Raw genomic sequence first — 25,551 nt, forward strand, 5'->3', positions numbered from 1 at the left:
AATCTTAGCTAGCAAGCTAGCAGTCATCATGAATCAAGTCGACAATCTACTGGCAAATCTGCCGAGAAATAATGAAGAGAAATTATAGATAAAACGTATTGGTGCTCATCGGCCATTAGGCATAAACATTACACAACAAGTTGGAAATCGCAAATTCAACAATGAGTGGTTTGGAAGGAATCAGTGGCTAACTGCAAGCATTGCAAAGTAATCAATAGCCTGCTATTCAGTGGAGTGGGTGTGTGGTCCAAGTCTGGGTTTAAGGGTCTCTTTTCCAAACATTCAACATTGGCCATTCTGTCAATCCAGCATGACTTCTGCCGCGCTCAAAACAACTGGAAACTCGGAAATCAGTGACTTCAAGATAACTGGGAACGAGCTCGACTGGCAAAAAATATTTTCAACGGTCATCCAATTGGGAATTGCAAGTCTGCAGTCAGGTCAAGACCCTGGTGAGGACGACAAGCACGCAGATGAGCTTCCCTGAGACAGTTTGACAGTTTTTCCGAGTTCCCAGTTGTCTTGAAAACACCATAAATCCAGAGAATGCCAGACTTTGATGACAAAGTTTGATGACGAAATTTGCCCATGAAGGAATGCCGCGCCACCTTCCTGTTCAAGTAAGCACAGCACAACAAGGTGAGTCCAAAAATGTATTGTATGCTGCTGCATTTACAAGCATTTCGCTACACCCGCTATAACATCTGCTAAACACGTGTATGTGAAAAAAAAAAATTTGATTTGCATAAATTATGTAATATGCCAGGGAGATATGTATACTGTAGCTAAGAAAGTAATACTAAGTAATTTAGCCTACTGTTCTGACTTGGTGGTGCACATGTAGCCTATAGCCTGTTTTAGAGAAATGTCATAATCTAATATTATAGGAGCTTTCATTGTCTGCTTATATGCCCCCTTTATTTATCCACGGTTCTGACTTGGTGTAGAGGGAGAATACTGTAAGAACGGCCCATGTTCTGAATTCTGTCGCTGTACATTTAAAAAGTGCTGAACAAATAGTTATATTGACTATGTCCGTCTTAGCTCGCTCATTAATGTATTAATCGAAATTACGGATTGCCTCTTATCTGCTAATCGTTCCCTTATGCCATAGTTTGTACATCTCAATTGTCAGTAGAAACCACATTTGTTGAAGCAAGTCAGCCATATCAGCTATGTTTTTTAAAAAGGCAGTAAATGAGGCTGAATGAACTGTTTTACTACCAGACAAGGCTCCGCTGATAGCCAGGTGTAGCAGTGGTAAGGTGTTGGGACTGCTGTTGGGACTCTGCTGTTGGGACAGCTTTACGTAGGCCCTAACAGTTTGTGGACACAGTTTGTCTCCGTTATAGTGCAATTAATGTATTGTTTAGTGTTGTGTAGTGGCTTTGCTGGCATGCATCTTAAACATTATTTTACATGCTAAAATCGCCACTGCATAAGATGTAGCCAGCTTGCTTTCAATAATGTTTCAACTCAAACAGGCTAGCTAGCTAGCCAACTAATTTCAACTTGGATAAAAATATTGATAGCTAACATGGATATGCAAGTTAGGTAGCTAGCTAGCATTCGGGGGCTTCGTCTGCTAACGCAAAACAACGTGCCTGTACTCATAAGTTTATCATGTATTTTCTAGGGCAAAAAGTATGGTACTTCTCTACTACAAATATATATATGGCTCTGGAAGCAAATAGCAAAACGTGTCAGCAAACATTCAGCAACATACATAACTGGTTGCATAGTAACGGTGTCAGCGTCACCAGCCTCAATCTATTCTGTAGTTACAGTCCCTCTATTAGCATATCAATTACTTCCAAACTAGAGAAAGTTATTTTTCTCACTATATATTGAGTGATGATATTTTATTTCATTCACAGGCTACGTACAAAACCTGGTGGATTTGTTGTTCAGCAGCATTGTGGAAACGCTCCATATCAGGAGCTGTTACAGAAGGCTGAGGCAGTGGCCAGACACTTCAGAGTAAAGGAGGACACTTGAATCAGGTTGGTCACATTTGATCTGATCAATCAATGGTCAAAATACTATCTGTCCTGGAATTCACCTAACCACCATTGATAATGTAATCAGTGCTGTGTGTATATGTGTGTCTTGTATGTTGTAAGAAGGTGCCCCTTTCCACTGTGCCAATGGACTACTCCTGGGCCAGAGTGAGTAATGCCAACCAATCGCTTGTAAATTAGCTGTGAATCAGGATCTCTGATTGGCTATGTTCAACCGTATATTTACTGTTGGCTTCCATGACTGTCTGTGACAGACTTTCCCTCTATCCCTCTGTGATATAGGAGCCGAAGTCAGGCTCCTTCCTGACCAGTATCTGTCACGAGAGGGGCCTGGAACTGATCTACGCTGCTATGCCCATCAGGCGTTGGCAAACACCTCAGAAGGTACAAAAGGTGATTACTAATAAGTAGGGCTGTCAAAGTTGACGCGTTAATAATGCGTTAATGCTTACATTTTTAATGCTGTTCATTTTTTTGACGCCATTAACGCATTTTCTTAGTTTGACCCCCATAGTTCAAATTCAAGCCCTGGCAGCCGATGCGCTAGTTTGACAAACACTTTACCAGCTAGCTACTTGTATGACTGAATGATGGAGAATGCTAGTAAGGGGCTTTTAAATGACAAATTCAATTTTAAATCACTCCTAGATGGCTCTCTGGATAAAACCAAAGTAATTTGCATCTACTGCAAGGCTGAATTTGTTTATCACCGAAGTACAGAGTCTTCATTATCATTTACAAGTGAAACATACAGTTGACCCGGCAATACAAGTAACAATACTAGTTGCAGGGAAACATACTGTTGATGCCGCAATACAAGTAACGCTACTTGTAGCAGGGAAACATACAGTTGACCCGGCAATACAAGTAACGCTACTTGTAGCAGGGAAACATAATGTTGACCCGGCAATACAAGTAACGCTACTAGTAGCAGGGAAACATACAGTTGACCCGGCATTACAAGTAACGCTACGTGTAGCAGGGAAACATACAGTTGACCCGGCAATACAAGTAACGATACTAGTAGCAGGGAAACATACTGTTGACCCGGCAATACAAGTAACAATACTAGTAGTAGGGAAACATACAGTTGACAGGGCAATACAAGTAACAATACTAGTAGCAGGGAAACATACTGTTGATCCGGCAATACAAGTAACGATACTAGTAGCAGGGAAACATACAGTTGACGCCGCAATACAAGTAACGTTACTTATAGCAGGGAAACATACAGTTGACGCCGCAATACAAGTAACGCTACTTGTAGTAGGGAAACAAACTGTTGACCCGGCAATAATAATAATAATAATAATAATATGCCATTTAGCAGACGCTTTTATCCAAAGCGACTTACAGTCATGCGTGCATACATTTTTGTGTATGGGTGGTCCCGGGGATCGAACCCACTACCTTGGCGTTACAAGCGCCGTGCTCTACCAGCTGAGCTACAGAGAACCACAAGTAACGCTACTAGTAGCAGAGAAACATACAGTTTACGCCGCAATACAAGTAACGTTACTATTAGCAGGGAAACATACAGTTGACGCCGCAATACAAGTAACTATACTAGTTGCAGGGAAACATACTGTTGATGCCCCAATACAAGTAACGCTACTAGTAGCAGGGAAACATACAGCTGACGCCGCAATATACAAGTAACGCTACTAGTAGCAGGGAAACATACAGTTGACGCCGCAATACAAGTAACTATACTAGTTGCAGGGAAACATACTGTTGATGCCCCAATACAAGTAACGCTACTAGTAGCAGGGAAATATACAGCTGACCCGGCAATACAAGTAACGCTACTAGTAGCAGGGAAACATACAGCTGACGCCGCAATATACAAGTAACGCTACTTGTAGCAGGGAAACATACAGCTGACGCCGCAATATACAAGTAACGCTACTTGTAGCAGGGAAACATACAGCTGACGCCGCAATATACAAGTAACGCTACTTGTAGCAGGGAAACATACAGTTGACGCCGCAATATACAAGTAACGCTACTAGTAGCAGGGAAACATACAGTTGACCCGGCAATACAAGTAACGCTACTTGTAGCAGGGAAACATACAGTTGACCCGGCAATACAAGTAACGCTACTAGTAGCAGGGAAACATACAGCTGACGCCGCAATATACAAGTAACGCTACTAGTAGCAGGGAAACATACAGTTGACCCGGCAATACAAGTAACACTACTAGTAGCAATGGAGGACATCTTCGGCAGGTTAAGCTAGAAGAGTGTGCGCGGGAGGCCTATGGACAAGTCGACGAGCAGCAAGCTAACACAAGCAATAGCAAAATGGATAGCTACAGCTTGCAGGCCAGTCTACATTGTGGAGGACTAAGTCTTGAGGGATATCATTTGGATAGCATCGAACGACTCAACATATGAGTTACCCTCGAGAACCACAGTCGTTGCAAGAATACACAAGCTATATGAAAGCGAGAGGGCTACAAAAGCGGAGGAGTTGAAACATGCAAAGGCTTTTGCTCTCACGGGAGACCACTGGACTTCGGTGAGTAACCACAACTACCTTGGGGTTACGCCGAGTGCTGAAGCGTGTAGCGCGTAAAAATAATTTGTCCTCGGTTGCAACACTCACTTCCGAGTTCCAAACGTCAGAACAATAACTGTTTGTCGGGAGGTTCATGAAATGGGTTTCCATGGCCGAGCAGCCACACACAAGCCTAAGATCACCATGCTCAATGCCAAGCGTCGGCTGGAGGGCTGTAAAGCTCTCCGCCATTGGACTCTGGAGCAGTGGAAACGCGTTCTCTGTAGTGATGAATCACGCTTCCCCATCTAGCAGTCCGATGGACAAATTTGGGTTTGGCGGATGCCAGGAAAACACTACCTGCCCCAATGCATAGGGCCAACTGTAAAGTTTGGTGTAGGAGGAATAATGGTCTGGGGCTGTTTTTCATGGTTCGGGCTAGGCCCCTTAGCTCCAGTGAAGGGAAATTGAATTGGAACGACGACTGCGAGCCAGCCCTAATCGCCCAACTTCAGTCCCCGCAGCAATGTTCCAACATCTAGTGGAAAGCCTTCCCAGAAGAGTGAAGGCTGTTATAACAGTAAATGGGGACCAACACCATTTTAATGCCCATGATTTGAATTTAGATGTTCGACGAGCAGGTGTCCACATACTTTTGGTCATGTAGTGTACAATGTTGTTGATCCATTAAACTCTAACTGTTTTTGAGTCACCATTGGCCTCATGGTGAAATCCCTGAGCAGTTTCCTTCCTCTCCGGCAACTGAGTTAGAAAGGACGCCTGTATCTTTGTAGTGACTGGGTGTATTGATACACCATCCAAAGACTAATGAATAACTTCACCATGCTCAAAGGGATATTCAGTCTGCTTTTTTTACCCATCTACTAATAGGTGCCCTGCTCTGCGAGGCATTGGAAAACCTCCCTGGTGTTTGTGGTTGAATCTGTGTTTGAAATTCACTGCTCGACTGAGGGACCTTGCAGATAATTGTATGTGTGGGGTACAGAGATGCGGTAGTCATGTTAAACACTATTATTGCACACAGAGTGAGTCCATGCAACTTATTATGTGACATGTTAAGCACATTTTTACTCCTGAACTTATTTAGGCTTGCCATAACAAAGGGGTTGAATACTTATTTTCATTTTTTATTAATTTGTAAAAACATAATTCACTTTGACATTATGGGGTATTTGCCTTTGCCTGATGGACCCGATGGGTTGAGGCAAACTCTGTCATATCCAGGATGGTGTCATGCACTCCACCCCTCCTGCCACCTGACTGCACTGTCTATAACCTGTAATACATTACATAAATGGAAGGGACTTAATCAACCACTGGAGACTTGAAGACAGAACCTCACCCAGACAGCTGTGAATGTCAGTGTGTGGTTAGAAAGCCAAATCCTTAGATTTGGCCAAATAGACAAATCGATGCCATTCTAGTTCTGGTTAGAACTTTTATTTGCTAGGTATGTGTAGGTGTACTGTCTTTATAAGCACATCAATATGATATTTACAGCATAAAATGTTTTGCCTTTGTAACATGAACACACCCACCGTTTTTTTGTTGATAAATGTATCTACAGTGCATTCGGAAAGTATTCAGACCCCTTGACTTTTTCCACATTTTGTTACGTTACAGCCTTATTTCTAAAATGGATTAAGCTGTTTTTTCCCCCCCTCATCAATCTACACACAAAACCTCACAATGACAAAGCAAAAACAGGTTCAGACATTTTAGCTAAAAAAAAAAGAACATAAGAAAATATATCACATTTACATAAGTATTCAGACCCTTTAATCAGTACTTTGTTGAAGCACCTTTGGCAGCGATTACAGCCTTCAGTCTTCTTGGGTATGTGATAGATTAATTTGTATTTTAAGAATAATGACTAAAGGATTTCACCCCAAATACAGTATAAATGTGTGAACGGTGTTAGAGTTATAATGTAGTGGCAACCCACTAACAGAGGGGGGCGGGACTAAACATTCCAGGGTGAAGGGGACTGAGAAAACGGGTTAAAAAAAGCCTCCTAAAGGTGGGCGGAGCAAAGTGCCTTTGTGTATCAAGGGGTATAAAGCTGTATGTATGTTTTTTGGCGCCAGAGCTCTCCATGATTAAAAATACAGATCATTCTTGCTGGTTGTGGACCTTGAATCATTTATGATTATAACCAGAGCCTTACAACCCCTGGTAATGATTCAAGCTTAGGTTGAATTAGAGATAGAAATTCTCATGACAGTATGACACTACAAGCTTGGCACATCTGTATTTGGCGAGTTTCTCCCATTCTTCTCTGCAGATCCTCTCAAGCGCTGTCAGGTTGGATGGGGAGCATCGCTGCATCTATTTTCAGGTCTCTCCAGAGATGTTAGATCAGGTTCAAGTCCGGACTCTGGCTGGGCCACTCAAGGACATTCAGAGATTTGTCCCGAAGCCACTCCTGCGTGCATAGGGTCGTTGTCCTGTTGGAAGGTGAACCTTCGCCCCAGTCTGAGGTCCTGAGTGCTCTGGAGCAGATTTTCATCAAGGATCTCTCTGTACTTTTGCTCCGTTCGTCTTTTCCTCGATCCTGACCAGTCTCCCAGTTCCTGCCGCTGAAAAACATCCCCACAGCATGATGCTGCCACCACCATGCTTCACCATAGGGATGGTGCCAGGTTTCCTCCAGACGTGACTCTTGGCATTCAGGCCAAAGAGTTCAATCTTGGTTTCATCAGACCAGAGAATCTTGTTTCTCATGGTCTGAGAGTCCTTTAGTTGCCTTTTGGCAAACTCCAAGCAGGCTGCAATGTGCCTTATACTGAGGAGTGGCTTCCGTCTGGCCACTCTACCATACAGGCCTGATTAGTGGAGTGCTGCAGAGATGGTTGTCCTTCTGGAAGTTTCTCCCATCTCCACAGAGGAACTCTGGAGTTCTGTCAGAGTGACCATCGGGTTCTTGGTCACCTCTGTGACCAAGGCCCTTCTCCCCCGATTGCTCAATTTGGCCGGCCTGCCAGCTGTAGGAAGAGTCTTGGTGGTTCCAAACTTCTTCCATTTAATAATGATGGAGGCCACTGTGTTCTTAGGGACCTTCAATGCTGCAGACATTTTTTGGAACCCTTCCCCAGATCTGTGAATCAACACAATCCTGTCTCGGAGCTCTACGGACAATTCCTTTGACCTCATGGATTGGTCTTTGCTCTGACATGCATTGTCAACTGGGGGACCTTATATAGATAGGTGTGTGTCTTTCCAAATCATGTCCAATCAATTGAATTTACCACAGGTGGACCCCAATCAAGTTGTAGAAACATCTCAAGGATGATCAATGGAAACATGATGCACCTGAGCTCAATTTTAAGTCTCATAGCAAAGGGTCTGAATACTTATGTAAATAAGGTATCTGTTTTTTATTTGTAATAAATGTGCAAATATTTCTAAAAACCTGTTTTTGCTTTGTTATTGTGTGTAGATTAATGTGGAAAACATTTTAATGAATCCATTTTAGAATAAGGCTGTAACGTAACAAAATCGGGAAAAAGTCAAGGGGTCTGCACCTGACATTCAAGCTGGGTGATGTTTGTGCAATGTCCACATGTAGCCTACACCTGTAGGGATATTAGTAGTTCTGGGATTTTCCCCCCGGGTAAGATCTAACAGCGGACATAAGGAGAGACGAGACAAGACAAAACTATCCAGTTATATGTAGAATATTGTGTTGTGGACAGCTGAGCTGACTTAAGACCGGGCATTCAACTCACAGTTGATACCGTTTCCATGGTAACATGTCTTAACATGACACAATTAAACTTTGAAACTAAGCTGCAAGCTACTTTCGTAGAATGATTGTGTTATGAAACGCATTCCAGACACTGGCTCTTGCTATATTTGACAGAAAAATATCAGCTAGATAGGCTAGCCCATTACAAAAAAAGATTGCAGTCAGAGTGCAGTATAACTGCAGTATAACTACAGTATGCTCCAAATACTGCGTCCAAAATAACATATTTTTTTACTGCAGTAATTTTGCAGTGTAACTGCAGTTAGAGTGCGGTATTGTGGTGGAAATTAATATTCATTACATACTATACTTTTTAATTAGACATACTATACTGTTTTTACCTAAAGATTGTCCATTGTTAAATGCTAGTATTTTTACTGATACACACTTGTATTGTGTGACTTAGTCATGAATCTGAGTGTACAGATTTATGAGCCGTTGGGTGCTCCTGTGTTCACGATCGGCAGGAATTTAGCTATGTGGGAATTGCCGGGAGGAACAGAGAATGGTGGCGATACAACTCTGTTCCCTGGCCCTGTTTCTGAACATCTGCTAACTGTCACATTGATAAGAGGATGTACTTTCTATAAAAGGAGAGAGCCAACCGTGGTCGTTGGGCTTTCAACAATGCATTGTTGAGTGGATGGTTGATATCTCAATTTCTGCTAATTTTATAATAAAGTTGTTGTTTTAAAGATTCTGCAGTCTCTCTTCCTATAGAATTTCTACCACAGTATACACTGTAACTGCAGTTCAACTGTAGTACACCGCAGTTATTCTGCAATTACTGCGTCCAAAATACCAGTCGACTGTAGTTACTGCACTTTTACTGCAATTTCAAAACGGGTATCTTTTTCTATAAGGGTCCAGCTGCATCTATAAGGGTCCAGCTGCTGGTCCTCTGTAGCTCAGCTGGTAGAGCACGGCGCTTGTAACGCCAAGGTAGTGGGTTCGATCCCCGGGACCACCCATACACAAAAATGTATGCACGCATGACTGTAAGTCGCTTTGGATAAAAGCGTCTGCTAAATGGCATATTATTTATTATTATCTATCCCCAAGCTATGCTAGCTGCTGTCAGCTTGGCTAAACACAAGTTCAGCAGAGGATTTAGCCTATACATACAGTAGAACTGAATTGGCTAACCATCTTGAAATGGCCAGTCAGTCAGGAGGGGAGAAGTCCACAACTTCAAAACTTTGTTCTCAAAGCTAGCTTAACATACCTCGCTGTACTCACTACTGCCCTTGTTTGTTGTAATTGAATTGCAAAGACACCCAAGAAACACCCACATCAAACCACACCCCCAAGACAAATATCGTTTGGCTTGAGTCATGGCCGATAGCGTTTCTTAATGACCAAGTTTCAAAACAAGGTCAAATCAGGAAGTTTAGTTTTTGTGTGGTGTCTTGGCATGTCACATGATAAGCTATATGTTATCAATTTTCTTGCAAATACTTTTAATTGTCTTGTGATTGCATCTAGTTTCTCCATCAGTCAGACCAAATGTTTATTATTGTACTGGTGGAGTTCTCTGGGCCAGAGAAAGGATCTCTTCTACTTCCTGATTGCTCTTGTTGCTTAATGCCAAGATACCACACAAAGCTGTGTTTGTCACTACCCAGTGGACAAAACTGGTTGAAATAACATCATTGTGAGTTTTGCCCAGTTTTGATGGCTGAAAATATTATTTCACTAAGAACAACGTCATGTTCCTCTCACCTGGACAAACTTCTCGATGGTCTTGAGGACCTCCATATTGAATGGCTTGGCCTGAATGACTGACAGGTCCATGTGACTCAGCAGGCTGTAGATGATCTGGAGCAAGGTCTGCTGCATGCTGGGTAGACCCTTCTCCAACAACTGGCCAATCAGAACACACTCACAGTTAACGACACAGTCTGGAATGGATGGAAAGCCCTACATTGATCGATCAATCCATCGATCCATATTACTTGAGGAGAAACTTAATTTATGTATCAGAAACTCTTATGGCTAATTCACACTATAGGGCTGACCTGAACAGCACTATGCTGGCTCGGATATTTTCTTCTCACATTGTACTTTCCCGCAAGGTTCCAGCAAGTATGGTGGATGCCTAACCAGACCCGCCCTGTACAGTTCGTCTTGAACTGGATTGGTTTGGCCCTATAGTGTGAATCAGACTTAAGAGGAGTATGGTTATCCATAGAACAGCCATACAGACCTCGGCCATGTAAGTGACCATGTTAAGGGTGATGTCGGAGAAGGCCTCGTGGAGATAGCGACAGACGACATTGACCCAGGAAAAGCAGTCCCGCGTGTACGAGTGTGTTTTGTACAGGGTCATCACATGGGCCAAGTTGGACAGTTTCTTCTCCTCTAGGCATACCTGGCCATCCAAGCAAAAAGCAGAAAATATTTACTGTACATATTGGCAATGAATCATAATTAATAATGATTTAGATTGACATGAAATCGATTTCCAAACAACCAAGATGACATTTACTGTATATACTTTACATTTACTTAATTTCTGGAGAAAATGTACATAACTCACCACGATTTGCATGTGTTAAGTCCTTGTTTATCTATTAAATAAGGAACATTGACTGGAAAGTTGACGAGGAGACTAACCTGAGCTATTCTCTGAGCCACGTCTTTACAGAACTGGGAGGGGCCGTCGAAGTTGTGGACCAGGTGTGGGAGCAGACAGAGAACGTTCAGAGGGAAACCTGGGCAACAGGAGAAATAGGGATTCCAATTTCCTCAGAAATGATCAATAGTAACAATACCTTTCATTTATAACACACTTTTCATTGAAAGACAATCGCAAACTGCTACAGTGATGGCATAAAATAAATAAAAATGAGAGACAGACAAAGAACACACCTGACGCTACAATGGACAAGGAAAAATAGTAAATGTAATGTCTTTCTTCCTCTTTTATTTTTCCATGACATCAATAAACATATTTTCTTCTTTGGAAGCAAATGTATGCCCAACTTTAGCTGGTATTGAAACCAGTATGAATTGTGAGGAACTGAATTAACGTTATCATCAGCTCATCACAGGTCGTCTTGTTAATAACAAAAAAGCATGTTCTTAATTGACTCACCTGTATAAATAAAGGTCATAATATAAAAATCAATAGATAGCTGAAGTGAGTAGAGCATTTAGTTTATGTACCGATGGCTTGTGTGAGCTAAGTTAAGAAGTCACAAATGGCCTGCTGTGAGTACATACAATTTACAGTGGGATCCGAAATTATTGACACCCTTGGTAAAGATAACGATGAATGAGAAAGCTACAGAGGGTCAAAGATCATACCCCAAGCTGGAATTTAATCCTTGACCATAGCATTGCAAGAGCCTTGCTTAACCAATTGAGTCACACAGGACCACAGATAACCTACCTATGTTCTGGGAGGTGTCCACCACGGGTACCAGCGAGACAGGCGTGAGCTGGCAGAAGATGTGCAGGGTGAGGTCGGTGGTGGAGGTGGACGTGAAGCCCTTGAGGAGCAGCTGCTGGAGCCCGGCGAAGCCGCTCCACCTCAGCTGGCCCTGCAGCTTCTCCAGCCGCTCCCTGTTCTCCTGCTTGTCCAGGGCCACGTGGGCCAGCAGCTTGTGGAGCAGCCGCAGGGACATCTGGTACTCAAACTCAAAGTCTGACTCCATCAGGGACACGGCCACCCAGAAGATGGTGGCTAGCAGGTTGGACGGGTGGTTGACGTTGGCCGGGTCACTGAGGAGTTCTTTGGAAGAGAATGGACTGCGTAGGAGAGGAATGTGTTTATTTCTTTGGAGGAAATCATATTGTTGGCTTTCTATCTAATCGATGCCCCTTGTGGCACCTCCAAGACTTAGCACATTTTTCATTAAACGTTTTGCCAAGGTGTATCCTAATGAACATGACCTCAAACCGACTGGGAAATGCCAAAGGAAAGGATTGAGAAAAACTGCTGTAGTCTACTAGGCTACTTGCTGTCCCCTACCTGCGGTTCTTGGTCAGCCCTCCCTGCTGGGTGCAGGCCTGGATGGGGTCCAGTGTACCGCTGCGAGGAGGGTCGGATGAGCGGTCCGCCTCGCCAAACTTCTTGGGGACGGAGTAGCTCCTCTGGTGGCGGCTGCGCTCGGATGTCCCCAGGCCCTGCTGGAACAGGTTCAGCTGCCCCGTGCTCTTCCTGTTGGACACCAGCTTGCCATTGGCCAGTAAGTCTGAGGATGCCCTAGAGAGCCAATAAGAGACTAGCGATGAGTTCAAACCCTTAACAACCTGGCATACAAATACCTAATAATAGATTGGCGTACTCAACTCTAAATTGTTCGTACAAACATCTTTGGGTGCTGGGTTGTAAGGTTTGAAGGGATAATAGATGTGTGAACTCTGTTGCTGCAGCTACCACTTTCTGGTTCACTTCACCAATTCAGTCAGAACTTTCTCCAATAGAGGGGCACTTGGACAGGCTTGAAAGTAGCTAGTGTCCTCTCAGCAACTACGGGCGGATTTAGCTTATGTTGCGTTTGGATAACGTCAAAAGATTTGGCCTTCTGATTGGTTGAAGGTGATCCATTGGCGGACTATTTAGTTTTTATATAATGCCAGTCTTATGCAGTGAGTGTTCCAGGCTAATATAAAGGTCCATTAGCTGGTCTAGTAGTAGTGCTGCCGTCCCCAGACCACATGAGGTACCCTGGAGGTAACGGTTCGTTCTGCAACGCACTTTCTGTACTGTACTGTACTATATCCCCATCTAGCTACATTTAAGTGTCTCTGTCAAGGTATTTTTTTTTTGTCATGCTGTCAGTGAAAGAGACCTGTAAACCAACCTGGTCAGGATAGCCATTAGATTGTTGTTCTTGAGACATTCAGCCAGGTTGTCCACCACAGACTCTAAGGTGAGCAACATCTCCATCACATAACCCTGGAAGAGCAGGAGGACATTAAAACTGGGTACCTATACAACCATCCAAGCCCACATCACATCCCATCCCAAGCCCACATCACACCCCATCCCAAGCCCACATCCCATCCCAAGCCCACATCCCAAGCCCACATCCCAAGCCCAAATCACATCCCAAGCCCACATCCCATCCCAAGCCCACATCCCATCCCAAGCCCACATCACATCCCATTCTCACACAGACACACGCACACAGGCACACACACATACACAGAGGAACAGACAGGCAGACAACACACACACACACACACACTCCCCCTACCCTGCACACACACTCCCACCTTCCCTCCGCCCACCCACACACACCTGTACTTCCTCCCCGTGCTCCCCCACCACCTCCACCAGTCGTGAGAGCAGGTCGGAGATGGAGTGGGCCGAGAGCGGCTGCCGCAGCACCCGGAACACCTGGAAGGACCTCCCGGCATAGTGGCGCGACGAGCTACACAGACCCGTCTGCAGAGCTACGTCACTCAACTGCTGCTCCAGGTGGAAGTCTGGCCCACACATGAGAGGTATAAAACACACGTGCACAAATCATGGGCATGCAGGCATATACACACACACACTGATGTCTACCTGGGTAGGAGTCCGATTACAAGGCAATAGGTGAATGAAAGTGCAGTGGTTCCAGCATGACGGTCATGACCATGTAGTGTGGTAAGGTAGGATCTTAGGGAGGATTACCTGACTTGGACTCTTTGAACACCGACACCACGTGACACAATAAATTGGCAAGCTGCTCCATGCTTTTTGAGTTGGGGTTCTTGGGTGAGATGTCTTCGTGACACCACATGGGTCTATAGGCCCTGGAAAACAATTTGTTTTATACTATGATATCATAGAGAGGAAAACAAAAGTATAATTCAAACAGAAGTATACCTACCTGGTGTAGGGTGAAGTTGCCCCTAGATGCTGATCTTGAATCAGTTTAGCATTTTCCTTACTAATGGTTAAGGTTAGTATTGGGGGAGGGGAAGCTGATCCTAGATCTGTACCTAGCGGAAACTTCACCCCAGAGCGAAGTGGAGCTACGGTGCTGTAGCTACTACAACAATGCCAAATCCAGGGCTTAAAAACAAAGGTGTCATTGTACACTGATGATTCATGTTTTCTTTTAAATCCACAATTTCGATCCCTCCACAGCCTCATAGAAGATCTAGATACGTTTTATAACCTCTCTGGATTACAACCAAATTATGATTAGTGTACTATACTACGTATTGGATCACTAAAAGGTCACTAGGTGTAGGCAAGGCCATAAGCAAATAGGTAAACTGGGAAATGACTAAAGAGATAAATCAGGGTGATTTTCCATTCCATTGTAGCAAGATCTTATCTATTTTTGCTAACTTTCTATTCAAATGTATTTTAGTGAGATCATTTCTTTCTTTTGGGATATGAATACCGAGTATGTCCACTTCACTGTCAGACCATTTTATTGGTACACGGTAATGTAGTTGTATTTTTTTGTGATCCAATACGTAATATAGAACACTTATCATCATTTGGCTGTAATCCAGAGAGGTTAGAAAAATTATCTAGATCCTCTATGAGGCTGTGGAGGGATCCAAATTAAATCATCAGCGTACAATGACACCTTTGTTTTTAAGCCCTGGATTTCTAGCCCCTTGATATTATTGTTAGAATTGATTTGAATAGCTAACATTTTGATGGCCATAATAAATAGATATACCGATAGTGGACAACCTTGTTTCACTCCTCTTGACAGTTTAAAGCTTTCAGAGAAGTAGCCATTATTTACTATTTTACACCTAGGGTTACTATACATAACTTTAACCCATTGTATAAAGAGATTCTCCAAAATTGAAAAGCCTTTTCAAAGTCAGCTATGAATACCAGGTCTGGTTTCCCAGATTTTTCATAGTGTTCTATTGTTTCCAGTACTTGTCTTATATTATCTCCAATGTATCGTCCATGTAAAAAACCTGTCTGATTAGGATTAATAATATCCGACAATACCTTTTACATTTTTGCATCACAACACTGAAGTGTAAGGGGCCTCTAATTTTTTTAATGGATCTTTATATTTACCACTTGGGTCCTGTTTCAGTAAAAATGAAATCAGAACTTCTTGTTGAGTATCTGATAATCTACCATTTTTATAGGAGTGGTTAAAATATGCTAATAACGTTCCTCTGAGTACATCAAAAAAAGTTTGGTATATCTCAACTGGTATGCCATCCAGCCCTGGAGCTATCCCGGACTTAAAGGCTTTAATTGCATCAAGAAGTTCCTCCTGTGTAATTTCGCGGTCACATGAGACTTTCTGTACAGCTGTTAATTTTACATTATTAATAGAAAAAAAATCCATACAATTAACTTAGGTTAGTGGAGATGGAGGAGACTGAAACAAAAACATATGCATAAAGTACTTTGCTTCCTCTTTCAAAATATTGTTTGGTGAATCATGGGTGACTCCGTCATTTGTAACAAGTTTCAGTAAATTCCTTTTGGTAGCATTTCTATGTTGAAGATAAAAAAATAATTTAGTGCATTTTTCCCCATATTCCATCCAGTTCGCTTTATTTTTACAATATATTACACTTGATCTTCAGAACCTTTACTCAGTACTTTGTTGAAGCACCTTTGGCAGCGATTACAGCCTCGAGTCTTCTTGGGTATGACGCTACAAGCTTGGCACACCTGTATTTGGGAAGTTTCTCCCATTCTTCTCTGCTGATCCTCTCAAGCTCTGTCAGGTTGGATGAGGAGCGTCGCTGCACAGCTATTTTCAGGTCTCTCCAGAGATGTTAGATTGGGTTCAAGTCCGGGATCAGGCTGGGCCACTCAAGGACATTCAGAGACTTGTCCCGAAGCCACTCCTGCGTTGTCTTGGCTGTGTGCTTAGGGTCGTTGTCCTGTTGGAAGGTGAACCTTTGCCCCAGTCTGAGGTCCTGAGAGCTCTGGAGCAGGTTTTCATCAAGGACCTCTCTGTACTTTGCTCAGTTCATATTTGATGCTGCCACCACCACGCTTCACCGTAGGGATGGTGCCAGGTTTCCACCAGATGTGAGGCTTGGCATTCAGACCAAAGAGTTCAATCTTGGTTTCATCAGACCAGAGAATCTTGTTTCTCATGGTCTGAGAGGCCTTTAGGTGCCCTTTGGCAAACTCCAAGCAGGCTGTCATGTTCCTTTTAGTGAGGAATGGCTTCTGTCTGGCCACTCTACCATAAAGGCATGATTGGTGGAGTGCTGCAGAGATGGTTGTCCTTCTGTAAGGTTCTCCCATCTCCACACAGGAACTCTGGAGCTCTGTCAGAGTGACCATCGTGTTCTTGGTCACCTCCCTGACAAAGGCCCTTCTCCCCCGATTGCTCAGTTTGGCCGGGCGGACAGCTCTAGGAAGAGTCTTGGTGGTTCCAAACTTCTTCCATTTAAGAATGATGGAGGCCACTGTGTTCTTGGGGACCTTCAATGCTACAGAAATTTTTTGGTACCCTTCCCCAGATCTGTGCCTCGACACAATCCTGTCTCGGAGCTCTACAGACAATTCCTTTGACCTCATGGCTTGGTTTTTGCTCTGACATGCACTGTCAACTGTGGGACCTTATATAGACAGGTGTGTGCCTTTCCAAATCATGTCCAATCAATTGAATTTACCACAGGTGGACTCCAATCAAGTTGTAGAAACATCTCAAGGATGATCAATGGAAACAGGATGCACCTGAGCTCAATTTCGAGTCTCATAACAAAGGGTCTGAATACTTATGTAAGAATAAGAGCACCTCCTCCCAGCTGCCCACTGCACTGAGGCTAGGAAACACTATCACCATAAATCTACAATAATCAAGAATTTCAACAAGCATTTTGCTACGGCTGGCCATGCTTTCCACCTGGCTACCACTACCCCGGTCACCATATCTGCACCCTCCACTGCAACTTGCCCATGCCCCCCCCCCCCCCCCCCCCCACCGCTTCTCCTTCACACAAATTCAGACAGCTGATGTTCTGAAAGAGCTGCAAAATCTGGACCCCTACAAATCATCTGGGCTAGACAATCTAGACCCTTTCTTTCTAAAATTAGCTGCCAAAATTGTTGCAACCCCTGTTACTAGCCTGTTCAACCTCTCTTTCGTAACGTCTGAGATCCCCAGAGATTGGAAAGCTGCCGCGGTCATCCCCTTCTTCAAAGGGGGGACACTCTAGATCCAAACTTTTACAGACCTATATCCATTCTGCCCTGCCTTTCGAACGTTTTTGAAAGCCAAGTTAACAAACAGATCACTGACTTTTCTCTGTGTATATCAATGATGTCGCACTTGCTGCTTGATTCTCAGATCCACCTCTACGCAGACAACACCATTTTGTATACATCTGGCCCTTCATTGGACACTGTGCTAACAAACCTCCAAACGAGCTTCAATGCCATACAACACTCCTTCCGTAGCCTCCAACTGCTCTTAAACACAAGTAAAACTAAATGCATGCTCTTCAATCGAACGCTGCTGGCACCCGCCCACCTGACTAGAATCACTACTCTCGACGGGTCTGACCTAGAGTATGTGGACAACTACAAATACCTAGGTGTCTGGTTAGACTGTAAACTCTCCTTCCAGACTCACATTAAGAATCTCCAATCCAAAGTTAAATCTAGAATCTGCTTCCTATTTCGCAACAAAGCCTCCTTCACTCATGCTGCCAAACATGCCCTCGTAAAACTGACTATCCTACCGATCCTTGACTTCGGCAATGTCATTTATAAAATAGCCTCCAACACTCTACTCAGCAAATTGCCATCAGTTTTGTCACCAAAGCCCCCTATACTACCCACCACTGTGACCTGTACGCTCTTGTTGGCTGGTCCTCACTCCATATTTGTCGCCAAACCCACTGGCTCCAGGCCATCTATAAATCACTGCTAGGCAAATCCCTGCCTTATCTTAGCTCATTAGTCACCATAGCAACACCCACCCATAGTATGCGCTCCAGCAGGTATATCTCACTGGTCATCCCCAAAGCCAACACCTCCTTTGGCCGAAATTCCTTCCAGTTCTCTGCTGCCAATGACTGGAACGAACTGCAAAAATCTCTGAAGCTGGAGACTCTTATTTCCCTCACTAACTTTAAGCATCAGTTGTCAGAGCACCTTACCGATCACTGCACCTTTACACAGCCCATCTGTAATTAGCCCACCCAACTACCTCATCCCCATATTGTTATTTATTTTGCTCATTTGCACCCCAGTATCTCTATTTGCACATCATCTCTTGCACATCTATCATTCCAGTGTTAATACTCATTGTAATTATTTTGCACTATGGCCTATTTTTTGCCGTGGGGAGAACAAGTATTTGATACACCGCCGATTTTGCAGGTTTTCCTACTTACAAACCATGTAGAGGTCTGTAATTTCTATCATAGGTACACTTTAACTGTGAGAGACGGAATCTAAAAAAAAATCCAGAAAATCACATTGTATGATTTTTAAGTAATTAATTTGCATTTTATTGCATGACATAAGTATTTGATACATCAGAAAAGCAGAACTTAATATTTGGTACAGAAACCTTTGTTTCTGTCACTAGCCCATTCAAGCTTAACATCCTTGTCATTTATCGCCCTCCAGGTTCCCTTGGAGAGTTCATCAATGAGCTTGACGCCTTGATAAGTTCCTTTCCTGAGGATGGCTCACCCCTCACAGTTCTGGGTGACTTTAACCTCCCTACGTCTACCTTTGACTCATTTCTCTCTGCCTCCTTCTTTCCACTCCTCTCCTCTTTTGACCTCACCCTCTCACCGTCCCCCCCTACTCACAAGGCAGGCAATACGCTTGACGTCATCTTTACTAGATGCTGTTCTTCTACTAATCTCACTGCAACTCCCCTCCAAGTCTCCGACCACTACTTTGTATCCTTTTCTCTCTCGCTCTCCTCCAACACTACTCACTCTGCCCCTACTCAGATGGTAATGCGCCGTCGCAACCTTCGCTCTCTCTCTCCCGCTACTCTCTCCTCTTCCATCCTATCATCTCTTCCCTCTGCTCAATCCTTCTCCCTCCAATCTCCTCATTCTGCCTCCTCAACCCTCCTCTCCTCCCTTTCTGCATCCTCCCAGCCGGCTCGGTCCTCCCCTCCTGCTCCGTGGCTTGACGACTCATTGCGAGCTCACAGAACAGGGCTCCGGGCAGCCGAGCGGAAATGGAGGAAAACTAGACTCCCTGCGGACCTGGCATCTTTTCACTCCCTCCTCTCTACATTTTCTTCCTCTGTTTCTGCTGCTAAAGCCACTTTCTACCACTCTAAATTCCAAGCATCTGCCTCTAACCCTAGGAAGCTCTTTGCCACCTTCTCCTCCCTGCTGAATCCACCACACCCTCCCCCCCTCCCCCCTCTCTGTGGATGACTTCGTCAACCATTTTGAAAAGAAGGTTGACGACATCCGATCCTCATTTGTTAAGTCAAATGACACCGCTGGTCCTGCTCACACTGCCCTACCCTATGCTTTGACTTCTTTCTCCCCTATCTCTCCAGATTAAATCTTGCGACTTGTGACGGCCGGCCGCCCAACAACCTGCCCGCTTGACCCTATCCCCTCCTCTCTTCTCCAGACCATTTCCGGAGACCTTCTCCCTTACCTCACCTCGCTCATCAACTCATCCTTGACCGCTGGCTATGTCCCTTCCGTCTTCAAGAGAGCGAAAGTTCCACCCCTTCTCAAAAAACCTACACTCGATCCCTCCGATGTCAAAAACTACAGACCAGTATCCCTTCTTTCTTTTCTCTCCAAAACTCTTGAGCGTGCCGTCTTTAGCCAACTCTCTTGCTATCTCTCTCAGAATGACCTTCTTGATCCAAACCAGTCAGGTTTCAAGACTGGTCATTCAACTGAGACTGCTCTTATCTGTGTCACAGAGGCTCTCCGCACTGCTAAAGCTAACTCTCTCTCCTCTGCTCTCGTCCTTCTAGACCTATCTGCTGCCTTTGATACTGTGAACCATCAGATCCTCCTCTCCACCCTCTCCGAGTTGGGCATCTCCGGCGCGGCTCACTCTTGGATTGCGTCTTACCTGACAGGTCGCTCCTACCAGGTGGCGTGGCGAGAATCTGTCTCCGCACCACGTGCTCTCACCACTGGTGTCCCCCAGGGCTCAGTTCTAGGCCCTCTCCTATTCTCACTATACACCAAGTCACTTGGCTCTGTCATATCCTCACATGGCCTTTCCTATCATTGCTACGCTGACGACACACAATTAATGTTCTCCTTTCCCCCTTCTGATAACCAGGTGGCGAATCGCATCTCTGCATGTCTGGCAGACATTTCAGTGTGGATGACGGATCACCACCTCAAGCTGAACCTCGGCAAGACGGAGCTGCTCTTCCTCCCGGGGAAGGACTGCCCGTTCCATGATCTCGCCATCACGGTTGACAACTCTGTTGTGTCCTCCTCCCAGAGTGCAAAGAGCCTTGGCATGACCCTGGACAACACCCTGTTGTTCTCCGCTAACATCAAGGCGGTGACCCGATCCTGTAGGTTCATGCTCTACAACATTCGCAGAGTACGACCCTGCCTTACACAGGAAGCGGCACTGGTCCTAATCCAGGCACTTGTCATCTCCCGTCTGGATTACTGCAACTCGCTGTTGGCTGGGCTCCCTGCCTGTGCCATTAAACCCCTACAACTCATCCAGAATGCCGCAGCCCGTCTGGTGTTCGACATTCCCAAGTTCTCTCACGTCACCCCGCTCCTCCGCACACTCCACTGGCTTCCAGTTGAAGCTCGCATCTGCTACAAGACCATGGTGCTTGCCTACGGAGCTGTGAGGGGAACGGCACCTCCGTACCTTCAGGCTCTGATCAGTCCCTACAGCCAAACGAGGGCACTACGTTCATCCACCTCTGGCCTGCTGGCTCTCCTACCTCTGCGGAAGCACAGTTCCCGATCAGCCCAGTCAAAACTGTTCGCTGCTCTGGCACCCCAATGGTGGAACAAGCTCCCCCACGACGCCAGGACAGCGGAGTCACTCACCACCTTCCGGAGACACTTGAAACCCCACCTCTTTAAGGAATACCTGGGATAGGATCAAGTAATCATTCTACCCACCCCTTACCCCACCCCAAAAAAATAATAATATTGTAAAGTGGTTGTCCCACTGGCTATCATAAGGTGAATGCGCCAATTTGTAAGTCGCTCTGGATAAGAGCGTCTGCTAAATGACGAAAATGTAAATGTTTGCAATTACAGAGATCATACGTTTCCTGTAGGTCTTGACCAGGTTTGCACACACTGCAGCAGGGATTTTGGCCCACTCCTCCATACAGACCTTCGCCAGATCCTTCAGGTTTCGGGGCTGTCGCTGGGCAATACAGACTTTCAGCTCCCTCCAAAGATTTTCTATTGGGTTCAGGTCTAGAGACTGGCTAGGCCACTCCAGGACCTTGAGATGCTTCTTACGGAGCCACTCCTTAGTTGCCCTGGCTGTGTGTTTCGGGTCGTTGTCATGCTGGAAGACCCAGCCACGACCCATCTTCAATACTCTTACTGAGGGAAGGAGGTTGTTGGCCAAGATCTCGCGATACATGGCCCCATCCATCCTCCCCTCAATACGGTGCAGTCGCCTGTCCCCTTTGCAGAAAAGCATCCCCAAAGAATGATGTTTCCACCTCCATGCTTCACGGTTGGGATGGTGTTCTTGGGGTTGTACTCATCCTTCTTCTTCCTCCAAACACGGCGAGTGGAGTTTAGACCAAAAAGCTCTATTTTTGTCTTATCAGACCACATGACCTTCTCCCATTCCTCCTCTGGATCATCCAGATGGTCATTGGCAAACTTCAGACGGGCCTGGACATGCGCTGGCTTGAGCAGGGGGACCTTGCGTGCGCTGCAGGATTTTAATCCATGACGGCGTAGTGTGTTACTAATGGTTTTCTTTGAGACTGTGGTCCCAGCTCTCTTCAGGTCATTGACCAGGTCCTGCCGTGTAGTTCTGGGCTGATCCCTCACCTTCCTCATGATCATTGATGCCCCACGAGGTGAGATCTTGCATGGAGCCCCAGACCGAGGGTGATTGACCGTCATCTTGAACTTCTTCCATTTTCTAGTAATTGCGCCAACAGTTGTTGCCTTCTCACCAAGCTGCTTGCCTATTGTCCTGTAGCCCATCCCAGCCTTGTGCAGGTCTACAATTTTATCCCTGATGTCCTTACACAGCTCTCTGGTCTTGGCCATTGTGGAGAGGTTGGAGTCTGTTTGATTGAGTGTGTGGACAGGTGTCTTTTATACAGGTAATGAGTTCAAACAGGTGCCGTTAATACAGGTAATGAGTGGAGAACAGCAGGGCTTCTTAAAGAAAAACTAACAGGTCTGTGAGAGCCGGAATTCTTACTGGTTGGTAGGTGATCAAATACTTATGTCATGCAATAAAATGCAAATTAATTACTTAAAAATCATACAATGTGATTTTCTGGATTTTTGTTTTAGATTCCGTCTCTTACAGTTGAAGTGTACCTATGATAAAAATTACAGACCTCTACATGCTTTGTAAGTAGGAAAACCTGCAAAATCGGCAGTGTATCAAATACTTGTTCTCCCCACTGTATATATTTTCTGTTGTATTTTTGACTTTATGTTTTTGTTTTACCCCATATGTAACTCTGTGTTGTTGTTTTTTATTGAACTGCTTTGCTTTATCTTGGCCAGGTCGCAGTTGTAAATGAGAACTTGTTCTGAACTGGCTTACCTGGTTAAATAAAGGTGAAATAATAAAAAATAAAAAGTATTTCTGTTTTGTATTTGTAATACATTTGCAAAGATTTCTAAAAACCTGTTTTCGCTTTGTCATTGTGGGGTATTGTGTGCAGAGGATTTTTTAAAACATTTTAATCCATTTTAGAATAAGGCTGTAACGTAGCAAAATGTTGAAAAAGACAAGGGGTCTGAATACTTTCCGAAGGCACTGTTTCCTTCGTCAGAACTTTTGTGAGTGTTCACAACCTGCACCCCTATGTAGACACTGCTCCACCCACATCCGTTCAATGCATCAAATGGGTATTAAGTTGAGGGAAAATAAGCAAGTGTTACCAAATATAACAATGTGCATTTCATAAGTATTCTAATAAAGTGTGTACATAAAACGTATCAACTCCAGACTGTAAAACACCAATGAGGACATTGACCTATCAAGTACGTTTTCATAAATCATTGTGTACTGTGCAAGAAAAAACAGAGTAGTGTGAAGTGGCGGCAATAATTCATGTTCACATTCCATCATTAAGACCTTTGGGAATAATGTTTGGAGGGTGAAAATCCCAAAACATTCTCTTTTGCTCAGAGTATTATTTATATCACCTCCCCTGTCTGATATCTTGACTTTCTCTATGCCACAAAATCTAAAACGTAGAAAGGTCATGTTTTTGGTCATTAAAATGTACTGCAACTGGATAATCCCTGTCGTTTCTTCTGATTTAACTTTTATGTTCACTAATTCTCTGTTTGAGAGAACGAGAGGTTTTACCTACATAGCACAGCGCACTACGATCCACTAAGAGAGATATCAACTCACTTACCACACACTGTGCGAGTACCCTCTCATTCAGCCAAGACGCCGCCAATAAGATCCTCTTCCCTACCTCCAACATGGACAACCTAGCTACACACTCTACTGGAGAACTTAAAATCCAACTCCAGAGACTCAGAGAGAAAGAGACTTGTTTGTCCCTGCATTATCTTAGTGCGCATTGGCAGAACAAGCGCATTCCAAGAGGACTGTGAATACAGGAAGAGCCTACAAACATGTGTCGAAGGATGTAAAAGAAGTTGAAGTTAAGATCAGTGAACATGAGGTTATAATGAAGGAGCTTCTAGGCCCAGACTTCACAGCCATAGACGACTCAATAAACCAGTCCATTGGGAAATACAGAGACTTCCTACAAGCAACAAAGATCAGGAAGTATCAGCGAGACAGAGGACTACCAGCTCAACCAGGTCTACGCATGGGAAGGCCCAAGGACGGGAGCACCGAGAGTTCGACGTAGGGACGCACCACTGACCGGGGGACGCAGATAAGCAGCAGCTGGGGGACACGGAAAAGCAGACAGAGGCATCCATTGAGAGCGAATTCCCTACAGACAGCGACTCCAGCTACCATCGTACACAGACTATTTTTTTTGCCCAAAAGCAGTACAACAAGGCTCCACGAAAGAAAATAAACAATGTAGGAGAGGCAAGCGGTCAAAAAAGGGACCAGGAACACAGGCCGTGGTAATTAACCTCTCCAAAAAAGAGCTCACTGATGCACAAGTCTCAGTCTTATCTAAGGGCCTCTCTTTTGTACCTACGTGTACAGACAAACCATTTGATACGAAAGTAGATCTGTTTAAATTATTTCGCAAGATTAATCTTAAACATGTGTTTTCCCTAAACATTGTTTCTGGCCTAGAAACCCAACAAAGAACTGTTACCCATTTTAAGCCCAAAAGCAAATTCTGTCCTATGGTGAACAACTCCTCGATTTAATATCTATTGTAGGTTTGTCGAACAAGAAGCCATGTCTGTATATACGAGAAAAACATTGACCCCAATCTCAGATTCACTATTGAATGTGACACATTTAATCACATAGATAACATTGGTGGTGGAGCACGTAATAATGTCATTTATTTGGAACCGTTTGCCTCTATGTTGGTGGCAGAAATATTCACACTTCATCATAATTTACAGTGGGGAGAACAAGTATTTGATACACTGCCGATTTTGCAGGTTTTCCTACTTACAAAGCATGTAGAGGTCTGTAATTTTTATCATAGGTACACTTCAACTGTAAGAGACAGAAAATCACATTGTATGATTTTTAACTAATTAATTTGCATTTTATTGCATGACATAAGTATTTGATCACCTACCAACCAGTAAGAATTTCCGGCTCTCACAGACCTGTTAGTTTTTCTTTAAGAAGCCCTCCTGTTCTCCACTCATTACCTGTATTAACTGCACCTGTTTGAACTCGTTACCTGTATAAAAGACACCTGTCCACACACTCAATCAAACAGACTCCAACCTCTCCACAATGGCCAAGACCAGAGAGCTGTGTAAGGACATCAGGGATAAAATTGTAGACCTGCACAAGGCTGGGATGGGCTACAGGACAATAGGCAAGCAGCTTGGTGAGAAGGCAACAACTGTTGGCGCAATTATTAGAAAATGGAAGAAGTTCAAGATGACGGTCAATCACCCTCGGTCTGGGGCTCCATGCAAGATCTCACCTCGTGGGGCATCAATGATCATGAGGAAGGTGAGGGATCAGCCCAGAACTACACAGCAGGACCTGGTCAATGAACTGAAGAGAGCTGGGACCAC

The 25,551-nt window shown here is 44.3% G+C and overlaps 1 protein-coding gene across 1 annotated transcript in view; it reads right to left on the minus strand.

Annotated features, from left to right (window-relative positions):
• The window catches only part of LOC311106059 (protein furry homolog), a gene marked incomplete at its 5' end in the record, with an annotated part of 221,548 nt that overhangs the window by 98,919 nt on the left and 97,078 nt on the right, over positions 1-25,551 (minus strand). Inside the window, 8 exons of the mRNA XM_084148346.1 lie at positions 10,015-10,155; positions 10,499-10,663; positions 10,909-11,006; positions 11,687-12,045; positions 12,269-12,502; positions 13,104-13,198; positions 13,544-13,731; positions 13,922-14,043. Coding sequence (XP_084004472.1) covers positions 10,015-10,155; positions 10,499-10,663; positions 10,909-11,006; positions 11,687-12,045; positions 12,269-12,502; positions 13,104-13,198; positions 13,544-13,731; positions 13,922-14,043 — 1,402 coding nt within the window. The remainder of the gene's footprint in view (positions 1-10,014; positions 10,156-10,498; positions 10,664-10,908; positions 11,007-11,686; positions 12,046-12,268; positions 12,503-13,103; positions 13,199-13,543; positions 13,732-13,921; positions 14,044-25,551) is intronic.

This window comes from Coregonus lavaretus (genome assembly GCF_964263955.1).
Source record: "Coregonus lavaretus genome assembly, chromosome: 30".
Classification (NCBI taxonomy): Eukaryota; Metazoa; Chordata; class Actinopteri; order Salmoniformes; family Salmonidae; genus Coregonus; species Coregonus lavaretus.